Source organism: Protopterus annectens, chromosome 6.part0 (genome assembly GCF_019279795.1).
Source record: "Protopterus annectens isolate FY-2018-M chromosome 6.part0, PAN1.0, whole genome shotgun sequence".
Classification (NCBI taxonomy): Eukaryota; Metazoa; Chordata; order Ceratodontiformes; family Protopteridae; genus Protopterus; species Protopterus annectens.
This window is the reverse complement of record NC_056737.1, coordinates 1,174,735,574-1,174,752,038: the sequence shown is the minus strand read 5'-3', so window position 1 is coordinate 1,174,752,038 and position 16,465 is coordinate 1,174,735,574. Positions and strand designations below refer to the sequence as shown.

The window sequence follows — 16,465 nt, the reverse complement described above, 5'->3', positions numbered from 1 at the left end:
TGCCCCCAAGGCTTCCTCCGATGAGTCTGTGTTTCTGGAGGCATTCGAAGCAGGCCCATCTACCTCTTGGGTGTCCCCTCCGGCCGACCCCCTGGTGGACCTTATTACCACCAGGGTGTGGAAGGAGCCGGACACTGTGGAGCCAGTCCCTAAATGCCCGGATAGGATTTTGTGCCCCCCCGCAGTCCGGTCCCACTGGAGCAGGGGTCCCCCCGTAGATGCCATGTTGATGGTGGCAGCCACTAAGAGGGAACTTGCACAGGAGAGCCCTTCGGTCCATCCACCAAGCAAGGAGTTCCGCTCGATGAATCACCTTGGAAAGCAGGTATTTAGTTCAGTGACCTTCTCAGTCTCATCAGGATGCAGCGAGATCTTATTAAAGAATACGCTGCTTCCCCCCCAGAGTCCATGTCGGCGGAGGACAAGCAGTTGTACTCCACTCATATGGCCACTCTAAGATCTATTTCCAATACCTCTATGTGGCTGTTGTCCCATGCCACTGAGGGAGCCACTTGAGCTAGGGGAGAGGGCCTAGTTATGAGATGCCAGGCCTGGCTCTGACATTGTGACTTCGCGGAGCCCTTTAAGGCGTCCTTTGTGAATGCCCCCTTTGATGGTTCTGCCTTGTTTGGCAAGACCGTTCCCGAGACACTTGTCCAGAGCAAGAAGGACGGGAAGACGTTGTCTGCTGTCAGAGTCCACTTCTCTGCTCCCCAGAGGTCCTTCTCCAAGAACCAAAAGAGACAGAAGAAGATGTGGTTCCGGAAATCGCAACATTCCCAACCTGCTCCGGACAACCAGTCCTTCCGCTGCAGCGAAGGACAGGGAGGACGCCTCCCTAGAGGCAGAGGGGCCCCGAGAAACTGTGGGTCCAGAGAATCTTTCTCTGATCGGCCCACACAACAGCCCTGAAGGGTTGCCCGACTGCTCCACTCTGGAGTCAGTCGGGGGGCGCTTCTCGAGGCATCTGGTGGCATGGGAGTCCATCACGTCAGACTGCTGGGTGCTTCGGATCATATCCAGAGGTTAGATAATCCAAATGCAACATGTCCCCAGACTCAGGAACCTCCCCAATGTACCACACAGTCAGAGGGAGGCTGCAGTTTCAGAAATCCAGCAGCTGCTAGAAAAAAGAGGCATCCAACCAATCCCCCCAGACCAGCTCAGATTAGAGTTTTACTCCAGGTTCTTTCTGGTGCCAAAAAAGACGGGGGACTTGAGACCGATTCTAGACCTTTCCCTCTTGAACCTGTTGGTAACCAAGGAAAAATTCCGAATGGTCACTCTTCAATCCATTCTCTCCCTCTTGCGGGAGGACGACTGGATGTGCTCAATAGACCTCAAGGATGCGTACTACCACATTTTAATGGACAGATGATCCAGGAGGTTTCTCCACTTTCGGCTGGGAGCCAGCCACTATCAGTTCAGGGTCCTTCCCTTTGGCCTCACCACAGCCCCCAGGGTGTTCACCAAAGTTTTAGCAGTGATAGCGGCCCACCTGAGACTCTAGGGAATGCAGGTCTTCCCATACCTGGACGACTGACTCCTGACCGCCCCAACAAGGCATCTACTCTGCTCAGCCAGAGACTTTTTTCTCCGCCTAGCCCCCCAGTTAGGCATCACGATCAATACGGACAAATCCTCCCTTGCTCTGACACAAGTGATAGAGTTCATAGGGGCCAGATTGGATACGAGAAGTCTGCGAGCCTACCTCAATTAGGAACAACTACAGAATCTGAGACTTCATGTGTGGGCCATCCTCCAATCAGAAGCTCCACCGGCGGAATTGGTCCTGAGGTTGCTGGGCTCCATGGCAGCGGCAATAAAGCTTCTTCCATGCGCTCGTCTAAATATGAGGGTACTACAGTGGACCTTCCAAGTACAATGGTCCTTTCAGCTTCTTCCTCTCAATCACCCTATCTCTATCAGCAAGACTTGCAGGAGGGCCCTATTATGGTGGCTCCAGTCCCCAGACCTCCATACAGGCTGACCCTTCTGCGCTCCACCTCCTCTCATCACGGTGACCACGGACGCATCTTGCCTCGGGTGGGGGGGGCATTGCTCAGGCAGAACAGTCCAAGGCATGTGGAACGACACAGAGACCTCCCTGCATATCAATGTTCTGGAGATGAGGGCGGTGCTGTTAGCGTTGCAAGCACTTCAGAACCTTCTCCCTGTAGGAACGATTGTGATACAGACAGACAACATGGCAGTTGTCTGGTACATCAACAAACAGGGGGGAACCAGGTCTTACCCTCTCTGCCGAGTGGCCATGAGGGTGTGGGAATGGGCGATCTCCACCAACCACTTTCTGATCACAATGCACATTCCGGGATGGGCCAACATTCTGGCAGACAAATTCAGCCACACCATTCTTTCACCTTACGAGTGGTCTCTCAACTACCGAGTAGTGAAGCGAATATTTGCAAAATGGGGGCAACCCTGCTGCAATCTCTTTGCCTCTCCACAACACAACCAAATAGAACAAGTAATATACGAAACCACCGTAAAAGAGCAGGAACAACACCTCAAATCGATGCACAGAAGTTTATTCTGGTACCTCGGCTTCCACAGTCTTCAAAGGAATAATTATTCACAGACAAATGCATCATTTTATATAAAGTTACACAATTGATTAATTAATTAATCATCTTAATTCATTAGAGACAACATAAATTAAATGGGCCATACATAGAGGAAAAAACACAAAAAGGAATAACACACACCCCACACACTTAGTAAAGTGCTAATTTAGAAAAAACAGCTTAGGAAATAATTCTACCTGTAGATAACCAACTTTAAATAGTAAGATTATTTTCTAAGTTTAAACCTTTAGGTTTTAAAGTGCCAAAGTTTAGGATAAACATACTTTCCAATTTTAATAATTTATATAGGAAATTCCCATTATTACAACTGCCAGGTCTAGCCAAGGCACAAAAGAAGAAGGAGTCCAACTTCCCATTATGTAACATATTAAAATGTTCTGAAACTGGACTTTCTATCCTCCCATTTCTAATGTCACCCATATGTTCCATAATTCTTAACTTTAATTGGCGTTTAGTTTGTCCTATATAATATTTTGGTGGGTTACACCCACAACCTATAATATAAACCACCCCACAAGATCTACAATTGAAAATATCCATAGCTTGGTATTTGATGCCATTGATACAATTTCCTGTTAAATTCCTAACATTTTGGCAAATTTTACATTTTCCACACTTGAACATACCCTTTCCTGATGAAATGACTTTTTCTCTATTTAGCCTAATCTGAGATTTAAATTTTAATTTCCCTTTCAGGTTTGCATATCTACCAAATGAAAAACAAACCTTACTAGGAAATAGATGGCCAATTTCATCATTATGATAAACAAAAGGCCACAAAAAATCTACTATTTCTTTAAGAGAGGAAGAAAAAGGAAAATATTTACTAACATAAAAAATTCTATTCTCATCATTCGTAACAGATCTAATCTCCCCTTGTTGATGTAATAAATCAGTCCTTCTAATAAAAGAATCAGGGTTACACACTCTATTACTGCTATTCTTTATTGAAATTTCCGAATAGCCCCTCTCCAATAGCCTATTTGTGACCATCCTAAATTCAGAATCTAACAAATTAGGTTCAGAAGTATGCTCAAACGTGCGTTTGAATTCGCCATAGGGTAAAGCTTCAATAAGATGTCTTGGATGCGCACTCGTAGCATGAAGAAAATTATTAGTAGCAGTACTTTTTCTATAAGGTTTATATTGTACTCTATTGTGAGAATCCACATATAATGAAATATCTAAGAACTGAATTGAAGTTCTATTAAGAACATAAGTGAATTCAAGACCAAATTTATTGTCATGTAAACTAGTAATAAAACCCTCAAATTCAATGGTACTACCTGTACATACAAAGATCAAGTCATCAATATATCTATAATAGAGCACAACATTGTTCTGAAAAAACTTTAGCCTATATAGAAAAGTAGTCTCAAAATAAGACATAAATAGTATCGCATAACTGGGGGCAAAATTTGCACCCATTGCAGTACCATCTTTTTGCAAGAATATCTTCTCTTCACAACAAAAATAATTGTGAGTTAATGCAAATTCTAGCAATGAAATAATATATGAGGTACGTGGGCTAGACCTGGCAGTTGTAATAATGGGAATTTCCTATATAAATTATTAAAATTGGAAAGTATGTTTATCCTAAACTTTGGCACTTTAAAACCTAAAGGTTTAAACTTAGAAAATAATCTTACTATTTAAAGTTGGTTATCTACAGGTAGAATTATTTCCTAAGCTGTTTTTTCTAAATTAGCACTTTACTAAGTGTGTGGGGTGTGTGTTATTCCTTCTTGTGTTTTTTCCTCTATGTATGGCCCTTTTAATTTATGTTGTCTCTAATGAATTAAGATGATTAATTAATTAATCAATTGTGTAACTTTATATAAAATGATGCATTTGTCTGTGAATGATTATTCCTTTGAAGGTTGTGGAAGCCGAGGTACCAGAATAAACTTCTGTGCATCGATTTGAGGTGTTGTTCCTGCTCTTTTACGGTGGTTTCATATACTCTTTGCCTCTCCCTCAAATACGAAATGCGACAGCTTCTTCGCTCTGATTCCCCCACCAGGGGAAGCCCCGAGAGACGCTCTAGTGCATGCTTGGCCGCACGGTCTACTTTATGCCTATCCTCCTCTACCCCTGATACTAAAGCTCTTACAGAAAGCCTCTCGGTTGGGAAGCAGAATGATCCTCATTGCCCCATTCTGGCCTTGGCAAACTTGGTTTCCTTACCTGTGGTCTCACTTGGTGAATCTTCCCTGGATTCTGGATCCCAGCCCGGATCTAATATCCCATCCATCAGGCTTACCGACCCCGAATCTGGAAAACCTGAAGCTGACAGCTTGGCTGCTCCAGTTCCACTCTTAATCAGGACTCCCGGCATCTCTTCACCAGTCAAAGCCATCTTGGTGGCAGCGCATAAATCTTCCACCAGGAAAATTTACCGCAGTAAATGGAGGTGCTTTTCCATCTGGGTGGAACATCATAATTTGGACCCCTTCACTGCTCCGTTAATGTCTGTGTTGGACTTCCTCACTGGACTTTTTCAGCAAGGGGCTAGCTGTTCGACAGTCAAGGTACAATTGGCAGCCATCTCCCATTACCATGTGGGACATGAGACAGGTCCTTTGATGTCAGCTAAACTATGTAAAATCTTCCTCAAGGGTACTTTTCTGCTCAAGCCCCCTATCAACGAAGCCGTACCCCCTTGGGATCTATCACTAGTTCTTCAAGCCTTGACTGCTTCTCCCTTTGAACCAGCTGCCTCAGCTGAACTTAAATATCTGTCTTAGAAAACAGCATTCCTGGTAGCCATCACTTCAGTGAAAAGAGTTTTGGAACTTCAAGCTCTTTCCGTGAAACCCCCTTACTTGTTTTTTCATCAGGATAGAGTGTACCTCAGGACCAATCCCTCCTTCCTACCCAAGGTGGCCTCAGAAACCAATATCAATCAGTCCATCAACTTACCAGTTTTCTTTCCTAATTATCAAAATAAAGGAGAGTACAAGCTGCATTCTTTAGATGTGCACAGGCAGCTGCATTTCTATATTCATAGGACTGCTGGTCACAGACAATCCAATCAGCTGTTCATTTCCTTTGCCAAATTCAGTTTGGGTAAGGCCATTAAGAAGGTCACCTTATCACGCTGGATTTCCCAATGTATTCTTCTAGCTTATGAAGCTTCTGGGAGGCCCGCACCTCAGGGAGTCCGTGCACATTCTACTCGCTCCATATCTAATTCTGCTGCCTTTAGATCTAGAGTTCCCTTGGATGATATTTGCTTGGCAGCCACTTGGGCCTTATCTCATACCTTTATCAACCACTACAAACTGGACGTCATTTCCAGAGGGAGAGCATCCTGTGGCTCCACAGTGCTCCGAAACATCCTTCCATGATGGCCGCCCAAGATTCAGGTAGCTGGGGACTCAGTCCCAAAGGTTGCTGACAAGTGAAGTCCCTACTGCAGATTAAGAAGTTATGTACTCACCATAACATTCCATCTGAGTAGGTGGTTTCAGTTGTCTGCAACCATCCCCCCCTCATTCCCCCTGGCCTTCAGAAGAGTTAGTTTTGTTTGTATTATCCTGCTTTTTCCTGTTGGGATACCTTTCCAGGTATATGTATTAGGGCAAACTTGAGGTCATTTGGGGTAGGCAGGGGATTATGGGTGAGGGGAGGAGCTAGGAGCTCGGATCCATAGCTGTAAAATAAGTTGCCGGCTCGGATCCGATATCGGATCCAAGACACCAACGGTTGCAGACAAATGAAGCCACCTACTCAGATGGAACGTTATGCTGAGTACATAACTTCTTAATCACCATTCAACAAAGTTACCAGGATCCATACATATATCTATACATCACCATTCAACAAAGTTACCAGGATCCATACATATATATATACATCAACATTCAACAAAGTTACCAGGATCCATACATATATCTATACATCACCACTCAACAAAGTAACCCGGATCCATACATATATCTATACATCACCATTCAACAAAGTAACCCGGATCCATACATATATCTATACATCACCATTCAACAAAGTTACCCAGATCCATACATATATCTATACATCACCATTCAACAAAGTTACCAGGATCCATACATATATCTATACATCACTATTCAACAAAGTTACCAGGATCCATACACATATCTATACATCACCATTAGCTCAGGAGAGTCTCTCGGTCCATCCACCGAGCATGGAGTCCCGTTTGATGGACCGTTTAGGGAAGTGGGCCTTTAGTTCAGCAACCTTCTCGGTGAGGACTCTGAACTACATGGCACATGTTATTCGACTGCAGCGGGACCTTATCAAAGAGTACGCTGCGTCGTCCCCAGAGTCCATGTTGGTGGAGGACAAACGGTTGTACTCCACTCGGATGGCCACTCTCAGGTCCATATCTAACAACTCTATGCAGCTGTTGTCCCATGCCACAGAGGAAGCCGCTAGAGCCAGCGGAGCAGGCCTCGTCATGCGACATCAGGCCTGGCTCTGGCATTGCGATTTCGCGGAACCCTTCAAGGTGTCATTTGAGAATGCCCCTTTCGATGGTTCTGCCCTGTTTGGCAAGACCATTCGCGAGACTTTGGTCAAGAGCGAAAAGGACGGGAAGATGCTGTCTGCCATTGGAGTCCGCTTCTCTGCTCCCCAGAGGTCCTTCTCCAAGAACCAAAAGGGACAGAAGAAGATGTGGTTCCGGAAGTCGCAACAATCCCAGTCTGCTCCGGATCCCCAGTCCTTCCATGGCAGAGGAGGACAGGGTGGATGCCGCCCTAGAGGCAGAGGGGGCCCGAGGAATGGTGGGTCCAGAGAAGCTTTCTCTGACCGGCCCACCCAGCAACCCTGGGGGGCTGCCCAGCTGCTCCTCTCTGCAGGCAGTCGGGGGACATTTTTCAAGGCACCTGGCAGCTTGGGAGTCCATCACAACAGACCGCTGTGTGCTTCGCATCATATCCAGAGGATACCAAATTCCCTTTTTTCACATCCCTCACCAACCCAAACACCTCCCCGACATCCCACCCAATCAGAGGGCGGCTGCAGCTGCGGAGATTCAACAGCTCTTAGGAAAAAGAGCCATCCAACACGTCCCCCCAGACCAGTTCGGATCGGGTTACTACTTTAGGTTCTTTTTGGTGCCAAAAAAGATGGGGGACCTAAGGCCAATCCTCGATCTCTCCCTCCTAAACCTGTCAGTAACCAAAGAGAAGTTCCAGATGGTCACTCTTCAATCCATTCTCCCCCTGTTGTGGGACAGAGACTGGATGTGCTCGATAGAACTCAAGGATGCGTATTACCACATTTTGATGGACAAACGATCCAGGAGGTTTCTCCGCTTCTGGCTAGGAGCCAGTCATTATCAGTTCAGGGTCCTTCCCTTCAGTTTCACCTCAGCCCCCAGGGTGTTCACCAAAGTATTAGCAGTGATAGCGGCCCACCTGAGGCTCCAAGGAATGCAGGTGTTTCCATACCTAGACGACTGGCTCCTGAATGCCCCAACAAGGCATCTACTCTGCTCAGCCGGGAATTACTTTCTCCACCTTGCTCCCCAGCTGGGGATCACCATCAACACAGACAAATCCTTTCTCAACCCGACTCAGGTGTTAGACTTTATCGGGGTCAGATTAGACACCAACAACTTACTAGCCTTCTTAACCACCAAGCGACTTCACACCCTGAGGCTACATGTGCGGGCCATTTTACTATCATCGGCTCTCCCGGTGGGATTGGTCCTGAGGGCGCTGGGCTCCATGGCGGCCGCAATTACCCTGCTCCCCATGGCTCACCTGAACATGAGGGTTTTGCAGTGGACTCTCCAAGTCCAATGGTCCTTCCGTCGATACCCTCTCAGTCACCCCATTCCCCTCAGCAAGGCTTGCAAAAGGGCTCTCGCATGGTGGTTGCAATCACCGGAACTCCAAGCGGGACGCCATTTCTCCATGGCCCCTCCACTCACCACGGTGACCACGGATGCCTCTCACCTTGGGTGGGGGGGGCATTATGCGGGCAGGATGGTCCAAGGCATGTGGAACGATACAGAGACCTCATTGCACATAAATGTTCTAGAGATGAGGGCAGTGCTGTTGTCGTTGCAAGCACTTCAAAGCCTTCTTCCTACAGGAACAGTTGCAGTTCAGTCAGACATGTCTGTAGTCTGGTACATCAACAAACAGGGGGGAACCAGGTCCTACCCACTCTGTCGAGAAGCTATGAGAGTGTGGGAATGGGCGATCTCCACCAACCGATTTCTTATTGCAATGCACATTCTGGGACGGTCCAACATCCTGGTGGACAAACTCAGTCGCACCATACTGTCTCCTTACGAGTGGTCTCTCAATCCCCAGGTAGCGAAGCAGATATTTGCCGTATATGGATGACCCTGTTGTGATCTCTTTGCCTCTCCTTCAAACATGAAATGCAACAGCTACTTTGCTCTAATTCCCCCTGCCGGGGAATCCCCAAGAGACGCTCTGGTGCATACTTGGCCTCCCGGTCTACTCTATGCTTACCCCCCTCTACTTCTGATGCTGAAGCTTCTACAGAAAGCCAGTTGGTTGGGGAGGAAAATGATCCTCATTGCCCCATTCTGGCCTCATCAAGCTTGGTTCCCTTACCTCTGGTCTCATCTGGTGAATCCGCCTTGGATTCTAGACCCCCTCCCGGATCTGATTTCCCACCCCCTAGGCCTCCCAGTTCCGAACCTGGACAATCTCAAGCTTACGGCTTGGTTGCTCCAGTTCCACTCGTAGCTAGGACTCCTGGTATCTCCTCCCCAGGTAAAGCTATCCTAGTAGCAGCAGCACACAAGCCTTCTACTAGGAAAGTCTATAGTAGGAAATGGAGATGTTTCGCTATTCGGGCGGAGCGTCAGAACCTGGACCATTTCACAGCTCCGTTGCCCGCTGTTTTGGATTTCCTTTCAGGGCTTTTTCATCTGGGGGCTAGATGTTCCACAGTCAAAGTTCAACTAGCAGCTATCTCTCATTACCACGAGGGACATAAACTGGGTCCATTGATCACCAAGAAGTTATGTAAGACCTCTCTGAAGGGCACCTTCCTACTCAGACCTCCAATAAAGGAAGTAGTGCCTCCCTGGGATTTGACTTTAGTACTTCAGGCCTTGACAGCTCCCCCCTTTGAACCTGCAGCTTCAGCTGATCTCAAACATTTGTCATGGAAAACCGCCTTTCTTGTCGCTATTAATTCAGCAAGGAGGGTCTCTGAACTTCAAGCCTAATGTGTAAAACCTCCTTATTTGACCTTCTACAAGGATAGGGATTACCTCAGGTCCAATCCCTCATTCCTTCCTAAGATCGCTTCCGAGGCAAATATTAACCAATCCATTAATCTGCCAGTTTTCTTTCCTGAATACCAGAACAAAGGAGAATACAAACTACATTCTTTAGATGTGCATAGACAGATGCGTTTTTACATTCATAGAATGGCTGGTCATAGACAATCCGACCAGTTGTTCGTCTCCTTTGCCAAATTTAATTTAGGTAAATTTGTCTCAAAGGTCACCTTGTCGAGGTGGATTTCGCAATGCATCCTTTTGGCGTATGAAAGTTCTGGCAGGTCCACACCTCAGGGAGTCCGTGCCCACTCTACTCGGTCCATGTCTACTTCTGCTGCCTTTTGGTCTAGAGTATACCTGGATGATATTTGTTCAGCAGCCACTTGGGCTTCACCTCATACCTTCATCAACCATTATAAATTGGATATTATCTCTAGAGGGAGAGCATCCTTTGGCTCTGCAGTGCTCCGAAACATCCTTCCATGAAGGCCGACCAAGGTCCAGGTAGCTGGGTACTCTGTCCCAAAAGTTGCTGACAAATGAAGTTAACTACTTTAGATTAAGAAGTTATGTACTCACCATAAAGTTCCATCTGAGTAGGTAAATTTCATTTGTCTGCAACCGTCCCACCCTCCTTCCCCCTGACCTTCGGATGTTATTTGGCAAGAGGTTTTATCCAGTCCTTTAAGGAAGGTAATTAGTTTCCTTTCTCAGCCTTATTGGTTATGGGCAAACTTGATCTGAGGTCAGTCAGGGTTGGCAGGGGATTATGGGTGAAGGGGAGGAGCTAGGAGCTTGGATCTAAGCTATGAAAGATTGCCGGCTCGGATCTGAGGTCGGATCCGATTCCCAAAGGTTGAAGACAAATAAAGTTTAGCTACTCAGATGGAACGTTATGGTGAGTACATAACTTCTTAATCACCATTCAACAAAGTTATCAGGATCGATACATATATCACCATTCAATAAAGTTATCAGGATCGATACATATATCTATATATCACCATTCAACAAAGTTACCAGGATCCATACATATATCTATACATCACCATGCAACAAAGTTACCAGGATCCATACATATATCTATACCTCACCAGTAAACAAAGTAACCAGGATCCATACATATATCTACACATCACCATTCAACAAAGTTACCAGGATCCATAAATATATCTATACATCACCATGCAACAAAGTTACCAGGATCCATACATATATCTATACCTCACCAGTAAACAAAGTAACCAGGATCCATACATATATCTACACATCACCATTCAACAAAGTTACCAGGATCCATACATATATCTATACATCACCATTCAACAAAGTTACCAGGATCCAAACATATATCTATACATCACCATTCAACAAAGTTACCAGGATCCAAACATATATCTATAAATCACCATTCAACAAAGTTACCAGGATCTATACATAAATCTATACCTCACCATTCAACAAAGTTACCAGGATCCATACATCTATCTACACATCACCATTCAACAAAGTTTCCAGGATCCAAACATATATCTATACATCACCATTAAACAAAGTTACCAGGATCCAAACATATGTCTCTACATTGCCATTCAACAAAGTTACCAGGATCCAAACATATATCTATACATCGCCATTCAACAAAGTTACCAGGATCCATACATATATCTATACATCACCATTCAACAAAGTTACCAGGATCCATATATATATATATATATACATCACCATTCAACAAAGTTACCAGGATCCATACATATATCTATACATCACCATTCAACAAAGTTACCAGGATCCATACATATATCTATACATCACCATTCAACAAAGTTACCAGGATCCAAACATATATCTATACATCGCCATTCAACAAAGTAACCCGTATCCATACATATATCTATACATCACCATTCCACAAAGTTACCAGGATCCATACATATATCTATATATCACTATTCAACAAAGTTACCAGGATCCAAACATATATCTATACATCACAATTCAACAAAGTTACCAGGATCCATACATATATCTATATATCACCATTCAACAAAGTTACCCGCATCCATACATATATCTATACATCACCATTAAACAAAGTTACCAGGATCCATACATATATCTATACATCACCATTCAACAAAGTTACCAGGATCCATACATATATCTATACATCACCAATCAACAAAGTTACCAGGATCCACACATATATCTATACATCACCATTCAACAAAGTAACCCGGATCCATACATATATCTATACATCACCATTCAACAAAGTTACCCGCATCCATACATATATCTATACATCACCATTCAACAAAGTTACCCGCATCCATACATATATCTATACATCACCATTCAACAAAGTTACCAGGATCCATACATATATCTATACATCACCATTCAACAAAGTTACCAGGATCCATACATATATCTATATATCACCATTCAACAAAGTTATCAGGATCCATACATATATCGATACATCACCATTCAACAACGTAACCTGGATACATACATATATCTATACATCACCATTCAACAAAGTAGCCCGGATCCCTACATATATCTATAAATCACCATTCATTAAAGTTACCAGGATACAAACATATATCTATACATCACCATTCAACAAAGTTACCAGGATCCATACATATATCTATATATCACCATTCAACAAAATTACCAGGATCCATACATATATCTATACATCACCATTCAACAAAGTTACCAGGATCCATACATATATCTATACATCACCATTCAACAAAATTACCAGGATCCATACATATATCTACACATCACCATTCAACAAAGTTAAAAGGATCCAAACATATATCTATACATCACCATTCAACAAAGTTATCAGGATCCATACATATATCTATACATCACCATTCAACAAAGTTACCAGGATCCATAGATATATCTATACATCACCATTCAACAAAGTTACCAGGATCCAAACATTTATCTATGCATCACCAATCAACAAAGTTACCAGGATGCATACATATATCTATACATCACCATTCAACAAAGTAACCCGCATCCATACATATATCTATACAACCCCATTCAACAAAGTTACACGGATCAATACATATATATATACATCACCATTCAACAAAGGTACCAGGATCCAAACATATATCTATACATCACCATTCAACAAAGTTACCAGGATCCATACATATATCTATACATCACCATTCAACAAAGTTACCAGGATCCATACATATATCTATATATCACCATTCAACAAAGTTACCAGGATCCATACATATATCTATACATCACCATTCAACAAAGTTACCAGGATCCATACATATATCTATACATCACCATTCAACAAAGTTACCAGGATTCATATATATATCTATACATCACCATTAAACAAAGTTACACAGATCCATACATATATCAATACATCACCATTCAACAATGTTACCAGGATCCATACATATATCTATACATCACCATTCAACAAAGTTACACAGATCCATACATATATCAATACATCACCATTCAACAAAGTTACCCAGATCCATACATATATCTATACATCACCATTCACCAATGTTACCAGGATCCATACATATATCTATACATCACCATTCAACAAAGTTACCAGGATCCATACATATATCTATACATCACCATTCAACAAAGTTACCAGGATCCATACATATATCTATACATCACCATTCAACAAAGTTACCAGGATCCATACATATATCTATACATCACCATTCAACAAAGTTACCAGGATCCATACATATATCTATGCATCACCATTCAACAAAGTTACCCAGATCCATACATATATCAATACAACACCATTCAACAAAGTTACCCAGATCCATACATATATCTATACATCACCATTCAACAATGTTACCAGGATCCATACATATATCTATATATCAGTTATGGTGTGTAGACCACTGCAGAAAGGTCTCACTGCTTTACATAATTCTGCAGACTGTGATGATATACATATCAGTTACGGCATATAGACCACTGCAGAAAGGCCTCACTGCTTTACATAATTCTGTATATTGTGATGATATACATATCAGTTATGGCATATATACCACTGCAGAAAGGCCTCACTGCTTTACATAATTCTGTATATTGTGATGATATACATATCAGTTGTGGCGTGTATGGTGTGTACACCACTGCAGAAAGGCCTCACTGCTTTACGTAACTGTGTAGATTGTAATGATATACATATCAGTTATGGCATATATACCACTGCAGAAAGGCCTCACTGCTTTGCATTATTCTGTAGACTGTGATGATATACATATCAGTTATGGCATGTACACCACTGCAGAAAGGCCTCACTGCTTTACATAATCTGTAGATTGTGATGATATATATATCAGTCATGGGATGTACACCACTGCAGAAAGGCCTCACTGCTTTACATAATTCTGTAGACTGTGATGATATACATATCAGTTATGGTGTGTAGACCACTGCAGAAAGGCCTCACTGCTTTACATAATTCTGTAGACTGTGATGATATACATATCAGTTATGGCATGTAGACCACTGCTGAAAGATCTCACTGCTTTACATAACTCTGCAGATTGCGATGATATACAGACCAGTTATGGCATGTAGACCACTGCAGAAAGGCCTCACTGCTTTACATAATCTGTAGATTGTGATGATATACATATCAGTTATGGCGTGTACACCACTGCAGAAAGGCCTCACTGCTTTACATAATTCTGTATATTGTGATTATATACTTATCAGTTATGGTGTGTAGACCCACTGCAGAAAGGCCTCACTGCTTTACATCATTCTGTAGATTGCTATGATATACATATCAGTTATGGCGTGTACACCACTGCAGAAAGGCCTCATTGCTTTACATAACTCTGTAGATTGTGATGACATACATGTCAGTTATGGCGTGTACACCACTGCAGAAAGGCCTCACTGCTTTACATAACTCTATAGATTGTGATGACATACATGTCAGTTATGGCATGTACACCACTGCAGAAAGGCCTCACTGCTTTACATAATTCTGTATTTTGTGATGATATACATATACGTTATGGTGTGTAGACCCACTGCAGAAAGGCCTCACTGCTTTACATAATTCTGTAGACTGTGATGATATACATATCAGTTATGGCGTGTACACCACTGCAGAAAGGCCTCATTGCTTTACATAACTCTGTAGATTGTGATGACATACATGTCAGTTATGGCATGTACACCACTGCAGAAAGGCCTCACTGCTTTACATAATTCTGTATATTGTGATGATATACATATCAGTTATGGTGTGTACACCACTGCAGAAAGGTCTCACTGCTTTACATAATTCTGTATATTGTGATGATATACATATCAGTTATGGTGTGTAGCCCACTGCAGAAAGGCCTCACTGCTTTACATAATTCTGTAGATTGTGATGATATACATATCAGTTATGGTGTGTACACCACTGCAGAAAGGCCTCACTGCTTTACATAATTCTGTAGATTGTGATGACAATAATACTTATGTTCCTAACAAAATTGCAAGTAATATCTGTCTTCTTCATTCCTTAAGAGTTTTTTATTTGAACAAAGTACTATGAAAGCATTTTTCTCATACTTGTGGAAACAGTCAGTAAAACATACAGAAAATATTAATTGTACCATCCCTGGATGTGTTGAAACTCACACAATTCTATTTGATTTCAGCTTTCATTTTACCTGACCAAGCAACATCTCTTCTGGGCCATATAAAGCAGAGAAGACTAGAATGAAACATATTAAGGTGTTTCCATTCATATTAGCCTCCACAGTACTTAGTTATTTCTAATACATTTTCTCCCTGAGTTCACTGTATTTCAGGGGTAGATTTCAGATTTCATTTCCCTAAGTGACAGTAATGAAAAATACAGCATAGACAACTTTAAAGAATAAATGTGATTAACTTACGCAGTGATCTGTGTCTCCATAAAAATGAGGATGAAAACCAAAAGTGCTGGGATCACAGAAGCAAACATCAGCCAGAGAGGGAAAGGCTGCTTCTGGCCTAGAGGGTTAATGAACCAGCCACGCTTATCTGGTGAAGTTACTGACAGTCCTGATGGTACATTCAGCTTCTGCAGAAAGAGTTTTGCAATTGAGAATAAATTACTTTTTGAGTTACCAAAATAATATCTCAATTTAAATACCTTATACATCAATCTTTTCTCCACATAAAAATTCAGACACAATGCACTTTGCTGCTGAAATAAGCAATGTTGGTCTGGATTATTCAGATAGTAATGATGGATGTGTTGCTTGCAAAGCTGTTTGCAATCATTTAATAGACATGGCTGATATTTTGCATGACTTCTTTGTATTGCTGTTCGTATTCATAGAATTTATCACATACAGTACCTACTGCACAAGAAACATCATTTCATGAACCTCCTGATAAATCCTCTGCATTATATTCTGCAATGCAGTTTGTAAATATCCTTACTAGCTGAACCAAAGAGTCTTATACATTGTCCTTTCATAACATTGCCCTTGTCAAACTTTGTATGGTTACTATTGTTATGGAACTAGTTATTTTCAAAACAAAA

At 42.6% G+C, this 16,465-nt stretch overlaps 1 protein-coding gene across 2 annotated transcripts in view; it reads right to left on the bottom strand.

Moving 5' to 3' along the window:
* Positions 1-16,465, bottom strand: part of SLC4A3 (solute carrier family 4 member 3) — a 2,820,719-nt gene that overhangs the window by 163,744 nt on the left and 2,640,510 nt on the right. For both annotated transcript variants that reach the window (XM_044074803.1, XM_044074804.1), the window contains one exon: positions 15,831-15,997. In XM_044074803.1, coding sequence (XP_043930738.1) covers positions 15,831-15,997 — 167 coding nt within the window. The remainder of the gene's footprint in view (positions 1-15,830; positions 15,998-16,465) is intronic.